This window comes from Musa acuminata, chromosome BXJ2-9 (genome assembly GCF_036884655.1).
Source record: "Musa acuminata AAA Group cultivar baxijiao chromosome BXJ2-9, Cavendish_Baxijiao_AAA, whole genome shotgun sequence".
Lineage (NCBI taxonomy): Eukaryota > Viridiplantae > Streptophyta > Magnoliopsida > Zingiberales > Musaceae > Musa > Musa acuminata.
The window spans coordinates 15,755,526-15,765,356 of NC_088346.1; the positions used below are offsets into that span (position 1 = coordinate 15,755,526).

At 43.6% G+C, this 9,831-nt stretch overlaps 2 protein-coding genes across 2 annotated transcripts; both read right to left on the minus strand.

Moving 5' to 3' along the window:
* Window positions 1-726: 726 nt before the first annotated feature.
* LOC135623264 (uncharacterized) lies at window positions 727-5,010 on the minus strand. Its single transcript, XM_065126036.1, has 2 exons — window positions 4,543-5,010; window positions 727-1,242 (listed from the first exon to the last, which is right to left on the minus strand). The coding sequence occupies exons 1-2, from the start codon at window positions 4,871-4,873 to the stop codon at window positions 914-916; spliced, it is 660 nt and encodes a 219-aa protein (XP_064982108.1). The 5' UTR covers window positions 4,874-5,010; the 3' UTR covers window positions 727-913.
* A 198-nt stretch (window positions 5,011-5,208) lies between these two features.
* Window positions 5,209-9,437, minus strand: LOC135584412 (uncharacterized). Its single transcript, XM_065126035.1, has 3 exons — window positions 8,935-9,437; window positions 8,160-8,775; window positions 5,209-6,590 (listed from the first exon to the last, which is right to left on the minus strand). The coding sequence occupies exons 1-3, from the start codon at window positions 9,399-9,401 to the stop codon at window positions 5,499-5,501; spliced, it is 2,175 nt and encodes a 724-aa protein (XP_064982107.1). The 5' UTR covers window positions 9,402-9,437; the 3' UTR covers window positions 5,209-5,498.
* Window positions 9,438-9,831: the final 394 nt, after the last annotated feature.

The window sequence follows — 9,831 nt, forward strand, 5'->3', positions numbered from 1 at the left end:
ACATATATATATACATATACATATATATATATACATATATATATATATATATATATATAATGTATATATATATATATATATATATACATATATATATATATATATGTATATATATATATATATTTCACATCCTCTTTAATATGTAAAGAGCACCCTCTCATGACACCCCCTAACTGCGGAGCATCGAAGGCATTTCTGTTTAGTTTAATAAAAAAATTAAAATTATATAAGATATTTATAAAATAATCAAACTCTAGTCGTCAAAATTTTCTACTCCACCGGGCACTCCAGAGTTATTCCTCAATTCAAACTAGTTGGTGAATCCCCAATATTTAGTAGGCCGGCTGGAACGGCAGCGTTGTGACTGCACAATTGACGATGGACTAGAGAGGCCATTTCTAACGCAGGAAGGGACTGGTCGTTCCAATTTGGGCAGGATGTTATTGCTCCAGCTCTCCTGAGCGTCGAAAGAATCTTGAAATGGAATCCTCAACGATATGGTTGTTCTTTAGCAATAGCGATGTACTATATGGTCTTCGTAATGATCCTTTAGAGCAACCATCCACGGACGATCATGTTAACCAGATATTAATTAATTATTATTATTATTATTATTATATTATTATTTATTTTTATTTTTATTTTTATTTGTATTATCTGCTATATATTGAATAGATGGCACCGGCAACTTCTGCTAAAATGATCAAAGTGTATATACATTTAAGATTCAGGAACCGGAAAACATTGACCACCTGCTCTTCCATCTAATGCCATAAGTTACAGTAGACATGTTCTCTAAAATTTCACTGATACATTGCTTCCTGACAAGTCATGAAATCATAAACAGGACATTTCAGTGGCAATTTCACACCTGGAGAGTAGAGATATCGTTCTATAGCTTGCACCTGAACTGCTATCCCTGCAGGGACTGAGCAAATGTGGATATGAAACCAACCATCTGAGTATCAAAAGCAGGCCCCTCCATCTGAAAATGACCAACTCCTTCGATCAGGTGGATATCAACTTTGCCAGCAGCAGATTTAAGCTTATTTTGAAGCTGCTTTACGCTTGTGAACCCATCTTTTGTTCCCATGATAAATAGCTTCGGTTTCTCCGACTTCAGGATCGCTTCATGATGCCTCCCGAAAAGGATGGAAGCCATCAACCCAAAAGGATAGCCTATACTCACATAACCAACAACTTGGTCTATTTTATCTACGGCTGAGCCAGCAACTGGGGCACCTGTCATAAGTTCTCAATGTAAAGAGACTCCAGACTACTATTGTGATTCTCAAGAAGGTTAATGCATGAAACAGTCAAGAACGAAAGTTAATAATGTCACTCAAAGTGCTTAAGTGAAACAGACAGAACAGAGGCTTGCTGGTAAAAAGCATGACCGAGTTATTAATACACTAGTTGTAAATGAATGCTTGGGGAAGACAGACGATAGAACTGCACACGAAATTCACCTTAAAAATTCCTGATACTGATCTGATATTCTACGGTGTTTATTCTGCTCAGTATCATATGCCAAACTAGGGTCCGAATGTAGGACCGAAAATAATTGAAGTATTTATTGGTAATACATCCAATTGTTTTCTGCAGTTATAACCAAGAACTTATTAATTAAACCAAAATAATTTGCCAGCCATTCATCAAAAACTATGTTTATTGAAAATTTTGTTTTCATTTATGAAATAGGAAGCAGAAAAATAAAAAAAAAGCTTAAATAGTAGTTCTCCTTCACAAGGATGGTGTTACTTTCATGCTAGTCCAACCAATACCAGCTGGTGCTAATAAACCTCTGCTTTAAAGTGCCATTGGACTTGACACTCAAGGACTGAAGGCCATGTAATTCATGTAACAGTAGCCTTTGTACTGCCAACCCCCTCCCCATTCCCTTCTTTACTTCCCAGAGATCAATATTTTCTAATGGGACACAGAAAATGTGCAATTTTCTAATGGCAAGTAAGTTGTTCCATTTTGTGCATGCTTAAATCAGATGCTACAATGAAACTATCTTATGATCTCTCATAGCAATCTGCCTCACCATTATGGGACACAAGTTGGAATATCAGAACTCCTTGCTAGTTGCAATTTTTGTAAATGACCAGTGCTTTCTGATAAGCCTAGTCTAAATTCATATTTCATTGAAATAACTTCAGCCACAAGGAATGCATTTTTCAAATTATGCAGTACATAATTCCCCTTGCAGTCTATATAAACATTAGCATGTACTACATCACAGAACATTTCTCACACAAAATTTTCTGTATTGTAACTTCAATTCTCAATGGGGATCCCAATCATCCACTAATTTTAGTCCCTAACTTACACGAAACAACATAAACAACTGTGATTCTTCCACCAAGGAGTAAAACCAGTAAAAACATCATGTGGTACCACATCTCGACAAGTATTATTTTGATTCAGCATCTGGCTCATCCTCAACACCAGAAGTGAAAAGAAGGAATAATGATTTGTATCATTTGACCAGTCAATTTAGATGAAATTGAATTCTGTCAGTAAGATTAAAGCAAAAAAAAAAAAGGCTATATTGTTCGCCTATTATGTTACATAGAGACTGCATTTTAAGTTCTCAAACATAGCGAACTTAACAGTAGCCTAGTTGACTCTCATCTCCAAGACTAATGCAGACCACAGAATTGATTGTCAATTCAGTGTGACAGTATCCCTTAATTCACTCATCACTCTCATGAGATTAACAGATACACATGGAACTAACTCAATTTCCCATGCACTCTGAATTTGAGGCTCTTTATGGTAGAGCCAAGAAAAATAAATTTGTTGGAACAATGAAAAGTGTCCATCGATGTCAATCATATAAACCATTTCATTTCATGAATACTTCTTTTGCTACATAAAGAACAAACCCAATTCAATGCCTATCAAGTACAAAAAGATGAATCTAGCGCATGAGACTTCTACCAATGCTGGGTCTGGAAAGGATATATGTATCCAGCCTTACCCCCACACCCCCACATATAGAAAGGATGTTTCTGTGACAAACCTTTGTATGCAACCTATCGGTAGTCTCTACTCTCTAATATTGTATAAACTTAAAGGAAACTTTTCTTGTTTCTGTCACCTGAACCTTAAGCACATAACATTTGAACTATTTTTCAAACAATTGCTAATCTCCATTATTATTCATTAAAAAAAAAAGAACTAAAATTGGCAAAACAGGCATCAGCTAAGGTGCCAAGTCGGAAATGTACCTATATGAAGTACTATAAATAATTGACAACAATATGTTGGGATGATCACAAGCATTACTAGTAGAAGCAGATAGAAACAAATCTTCAGTCTAGAACCCTATTACGGGTTCTGCATCACATTTCCCTTTCCTCTATTCCTACTCTTGCCTGGTTTTCCCTTGTTTGATACTCTGAACACCTTAATTGCAAATATATCGTAAAGATAGCCCCTCATGTTGCTGTTTTCTACCGAAGTATTTGTCAAAAGGACCTCTTTTTCATTTGGATCTCTTTTTTTCGAGCCCATCCTTGTATTGTACATAAACCAGGGGATTATTGCAGACAATTAATTAGTGAGTCTTTTCTCATATCAATTCAACTTGAACCACTTAGAATGTAATGTTTGCCAACAACTGAAGTTCAAGAGGATTGCTATTCGGCTATGCAAACTTAAATATAAGATTATTCACAGATAAAGCAGATTAAATAGACGAAGAAAATCTTTTTCACATCAAATTTGAAACTTTTTTCCATTTCAAAATTTGATTTTCTGATCATTGTATACTATAATGAAAAGTGAAGACCAACGGAGCTACTAGAGTGTTCTGATGGGATTTATAGATACTCTAAGCATCAAGAAGTATTTTGCAAAAGCATCAGATATATAAATTGTAGATTGGGTAATCTTTCTAAGTATCATGGCCTACAAATCTCCTATTTGTCTTTTCTAATTTGGTCAAAGATCTTAATATATCTACACTTTTTGAGTGAATGATTGACTGATTTGCTAGTAGAAGTTCAAGGTTTATCCTGTGAAGAAAATCATAAAATTTCTAGTTGATCATTGGAAAACAAACTAACATGATCAACTCTTGCAAACTCAATCAGAAATCTGCTTTTGACTCATAAGACAATCATGATATGGCACAAAGGCCTTTATTATTATCATATTTTCTTTTGCAACGGATATATTTTTTTAGTCCTAATCTAACAAAACCTCCGGATCCTAAAATGATACTTTTGGGAGCCCTGAGATCCACCTTATCATCGTCCAGGAAGATAAACATCCACGCATTTCGTCGGATCCAACATCAAGTTACCAAAAGCATTCTAGCAAGTAATCGAGTTGGCACCAATAATGCCCACTGTACAAAATTCAGACTATCTTTCCCCTGGCGAAGTAGTCCGCAGGGGAGCAACAAAATCTAATGAAGCAGAAGAAACAATTTTCGGCATCGTCGAAAGAAGAGGTACCACCGATCTATCGATCCACCAAAATAAGTAAAAAAGAACGCGGTCGAGAACGATAGTTGAGGGTTATTACCTGCGGAGGAGCCGACCAAGACGATGCCGCGAGGGGAGAGGGTATCGGAGACCCACTTGCAGACGGCGATGACGTCCTGGATCTCAGCGGAGCCGAAGAGAGATGCCCGGCCGGAGGAGCGGCCAGCGCCCCTCATGTCGAAGGTGACGGCCCGGTATCCCCTTTCGGCGAGCCCGGTGGCGATCCCCCGGAGGAGGCCCTGGAAGCCTCCAAGGACGGTGTAGGGGTGCACGAGGACGACGACGAGGTCGCTGATGGGGGAGTCCGACGGCTTAAAGAGCCGCGTGTGCAGCGTGACGCCGTCGCTGGTCTCGACCGTCACCGACTCCATCCCACCACCACTGCTTCAGCAGGAGAGAGAGGTCTTTTTCCTCCCGCTGTGGACTTTTATTATTAGAAGAAGGTAACGTGGTTATGAGGAACGGCAAGTGGTTGGGTTTTTAGGTGAAAGGGAGAAAGAGGAACCACAAAATGAAACACCCATCAAACAATCACAGGGTTCACGATGCTCACATACATACCTATGACGGCCTCTTAAAAAGAGCCAATCGGAGAATATGATTCATTTGGCCAGCATACATACCTATGACGTGTGATTATATTTTAGCATCTAAGTTGAATCAAATGGGAAATAGATCAAAGGGATTCATCTCATAATGGATCATGTTGAAAAGAATAAAAACACTATGTGAGCCTTCCGAGCGGGCCCTGATCTAGATGATGATTTAGACATGGTCTACATAGGCATTTAGAAAAAAAGATGATAATTCAGCAAATACAACGCAACAGCAGCAGAAGCTGAATCACCTTAGTAAGGATACAGATACGAATCAGCTGAGCCTGTCCGAACGAGGCACCCACGGCAAAGGGACACTTACCTCACCTCCGACGAAACGAGGTCGGCGAGCGACGACTGTCGTACATAATTCTACAACACTGAGGGCGCTCCTCCTAACTCACCTCCGCCCTCGCTTCCTCGGAGCCGACGCCGATGTCCTCGAAGTGGCCTCCGCCGCTTCCCTCGCCCTCTTGGCCGGAGGGGGAGGCGGAGCCGCCGCCCTCTTCGGCGGCCTTCCCACGCTCCTCTTCGCTGAACCGCCGCTCGTCTCCGCCGCCCTCTTCCTGGGACCGCCTCTACCGCCGGTCCCTCGACGGGGCCTCTGGTCCTTCCGGTCGTCGCCTTTTGCGTCCTTCTGCTCCATCCCCTTTGCATTGCCGCCTCCGGAGGATGAGGAAGTCTTCAGCATTTCCATCAGCTTCCCGTTGGAGCTTCGCTTCATCCGGTTCAAGAAGCTGGTTGCACTTTGCTTTTTCGCCGAAGAAGCTGGGGCAGTGCCAGTGCCAGTGCCCGCGCCACCACCGCCGCAGTTCTTCTTATCCGGTTTCACCGCCTCCTCGACAGTGGGCACATTCTCCAGAGATTTGGACTTCAGGGTCGGAGCGGGAGCAAGGTTGGGCTTCTTGGCGGCCGGACCTCCTCCCCCGTTGCCACCGCGAAACTTATTGGTCCGCAAGCCTCTCGTCGTCCCAGTGGGCCCGGTCTTTTCATTGGTAGTCTTTGTCTGAAGGCTCTTCTCCTCGTTGTCCAATTCCTTCCTCCCAGGATCGGCCTTCTCGTCCCTCTCTTCCTTGACTACTGCCACAGCTGGCTTGGTCGAGATGGAGCTTCGCTTGCGGCACACGATCGACGGCGTCGGGGACATTGGTTTCTCGAGGAGGGCAACGGCGAGATCAGGTTCCAGCTTGGGCTTCGAGGCGGTGGGTTCAGACTGAGGAGCAGACGGCGGGGGAGGCGGCAGCGTCGGTTCCTTCGGTCTACGGAAGACGGAAGCCATCTCCTTGGCCAATAGCCGGCGAAGACTGAAGGCAGCGACAGCCTCGGGGGAGCCTTTGGCGTAGAAGACGATGGCGTTGGTGCAGAGGAGCAGCATGTCCCGGGCGAACTCAACTGTCGCATACGAGCAACCCGATTCCACTCGATCCAGCTTGGCCCGCACCATCTCCAGGTCCACGTGGTGCCGTATGAGGCTCCGATATCTAACGCAATCCTGGAATTTACATCATGTAACCGATTACATTACTTCAAATATTATTTTGACACAAGCAATGAAGCAAATGCTTAGACAAAACGGCACAGAGATACGTCTTATATTTATAATCATTTTCGGAGAGATTAGTCAAAATTCACAATTTACGGGATGTACGAGGACCGTTCATTCGGTACTCGAACGAATTATCTGGACATGTCAGTCTCGGCGTCAAAGGCCTTTAAGAGTAGTGCAAGATTTTTAATCATATCCTGCCGAGTAGGCAGGAGATGAAATGTTTACCCCATGCATATGATCTGTAAAGACGACCAATAAGTAAGTAGCGTGGATAAAAAGCCACACAACCATAATAGGACTAACTATATATTATCTTTTATATTTAAATTATATTAATATTATAATTTTATATTTAAAAAATTTATATTAAAATTTTTATAATTTTAAAGATAAAATAAATATTCTCATTTATCACCATCAATCACATTGACAAAAAAATATAATACATGATATCAGATCGATACGAAAATAATGAACAAAAAAGATAATTTTAACATTCTTTTCGTTTCCAATGATTTTATTGATAAAAAATAATTTCAATATCGCATGAAAGAGATATTAAAATTTACAATGTTTTTTTGTCAATATAGTTAACGACATTAAAACAAATAAAGTTATTTATTTTATTTTTAAAATTATAGAAATCTCAATATTTTTTTTAGGTACATTAAACCACGATACAAATAGGATTCAAATACAAAGAATAATATATAATTAACCAACCATAATCCGATCTTATTTATGTTCCTAAATGAGATTGTAGATAACAAGCAAGTTAATTCATAGTCAAGTCAATCAACTCGATAATATTATATATAATCCTAATAATAATGATAATGAAATAAGCAAACATCATATTTGAAATTCATATATCGAGATCCGACACTACTGATTTTATTTATTTTACCCATATTAACATCTTTCAATTGAATTGTTTTTGTTACTTATCAGGTAAAATATTCGCCCAACCCGCTGTCTCATTCCACCGTTACAATGACCACAGAAAGAAAACTGTTCTGTTTTACATGTATGCAATTTTTAGACTTCAATCCAAGTACCATCTTCATTCTACCCCCAAACTTCCAAGAGAAGTTGCGCATGTGAGAATAAGTATACCCTTTTTTTCTCGCGATTAAAGGGCCTACCCACGACAAACAAGATATTAGCTTTGGGAGCATCACCACCGTCGGATCTTATATTCGTGGATTCCTAAGCAATGCCACCTTTTCCACACCACATGCACCCAACAGCCAATCCGACGGCGTAAAAGCGAACGAGCACGCTTCTCCTCGCATGTGCGAGTACGGCCATATATAATCCGACGGTTCAGAATCCCAACCGCAATATCTCACGATATCCCTCAATTTCTCACCGCCTTTGAGTTCCGTCGCCCGTGCCAAACTAGAGTCCTTATATTAGGAGGTAGATGATGCATGTGTACATGTGCAATATTAAAACCTTATTCTTTAATATATCACGAGAAATTAAAATTGGAGAGAAGAGAATAGAAACCTGACTCTCGAGCCGGCGCTCGAAGACGGACCCGTATTTGTCCGACCGGATAATCTGGAGCAAGGAAACCAACGGCAGCGATTCCGCGGCCGCCCGCTTGTTCAGAATCGACGCGTCCTCCGCCTCCGGCTCCTCCCCACCCCCGTCACGCATCACCTTCTTCCGTCGCCTCCGCGAGAGGCTCGCCGAGCTTTGCACGTCGCTGCTCTCCTCCCCTTCCCCGCCGCCGCCCTTCGACTCGGCGATGGACTCGCCCGACTCGCCCATCGCATGCGACCGGGCAGCCGCTTCCGCCGCGGGGCTCCCCGTGCTGCCGTTGTAAGATCCCTCATCCATCTTCTCGTTTCCCCCAGTGGAAGGATCAGCGGCCTCCTTCTCTGTTTCCCAAAGGTCCTCGCCGGATTTCTGCTTCGGATCGGTCGAGTTGGACTGCTCGCACGAGGGACCAGAGGCACCGCCAGATGAGATCGGGTCTCCGGCAAGGCTTCCCGGCGTAGATTTCGGCGATCCGCCCTCCTCTTTCGCGTCCCTATCCGGTTTTCCCTCGCCGGATTCCCCATCCCGGAGGCTTCGTTCGCGATCCTCTTTAAGCCTCTTGACCTTCAATTGCAAAGATCTAAATACATGTATTTCAAAAAGAACATCATTAAGTACATCCACGGGATAACGCTTACGGCCGTCTGATCCTTATCCCACAGCTCAGAGAAATAACAAGAGAGGGAGAAGAAAAAATAATACTGAAAGGACTAGGAGAGAAATCTGATGGTAGGATTACCCGATCGATAGATCACAACGCTCGAGCTCACAGCGGAGCTCGGCGACACGGAGCTTGCGGAGCTCCTCGAGCCAGGGGACGTCTGCCGGCGGATCAGGATCGGCGTCGCTGCCGTCGTTGTCTCCGCCGGCGCCGAAGCGGCGCTGGAGGTCACGGAAGCGCTGGCGGCAGCCCTGGGCGGTGACGTGGTGGGAGGCGGTGGTGCGGGACTGGATCTCCATGGAGACGGAGTCCCAGCGCCGGGTGCCATGGCGGTTGACGGCGCAGGCGAGGAGCAGCTCCTCCCACGTCCCCCATATATCCCTTTCGTCCGGATCGCCGGACCTCGCCATCTCATCGTCCGCCGGGATCACTGCGCCGTTGCCACCGCAATGAATCCTAGTAGGCCTTCGCTTCTTTCTCCCTCCGTCTGTTAGTCTTAGGTCCGTTTCGGGTCCCCTATGTCTCCTTGTTAGGCTTTCGTTCATCTACTGCTTCTTCCTGCCCCCGGTGGGGATAATGGAGATCGACGGACACGCATGTCACTTAAAGGGACCCTTCTTCCTTGTCCGAAAATGACAATATTGCCCCCATCGATATGTTGAAATGCCGCGACCAACGACGTGGACCACAAATGGCACTGGTTCGTATGGCGAAGGGCTCGGGGGCTGGTTACCGTTCGATCTCTGGAGTCTTCTTGCCAACCGTCGATCGTGGATATCCTGGGACGATTACTGTTTCGGAGGATCGGATCGGCTGCGTTTGGTGGAACATGGTACGCCACGTCGCTGAACCAACGCTCGTGATGCGTGCTTTTATAGCTGCGTTCAGGACGATGCATTTCCGAGAGGAGAAGGGTCACATGAGCGGGATGCGGCTACTCCGTCTCGGATCATGGCGCATCACCGCAATGGTGGC

Coding starts and splice junctions, on each gene's coding strand:
- LOC135623264 (XM_065126036.1), bottom strand. CDS start 4,873: ATGGAGTCGGTGACGGTCGAGACCAGCGACGGCGTCACGCTGCACACG. Junction 1,243..4,542: donor CTTGGTCGGCTCCTCCGCAG/GTAATAACCCTC, acceptor AACTTATGACAG/GTGCCCCAGTTGCTGGCTCA.
- LOC135584412 (XM_065126035.1), bottom strand. CDS start 9,401: ATGAACGAAAGCCTAACAAGGAGACATAGGGGACCCGAAACGGACCTA. Junction 8,776..8,934: donor CGTTGTGATCTATCGATCGG/GTAATCCTACCA, acceptor ACATGTATTTAG/ATCTTTGCAATTGAAGGTCA. Junction 6,591..8,159: donor AGCGCCGGCTCGAGAGTCAG/GTTTCTATTCTC, acceptor TGTAAATTCCAG/GATTGCGTTAGATATCGGAG.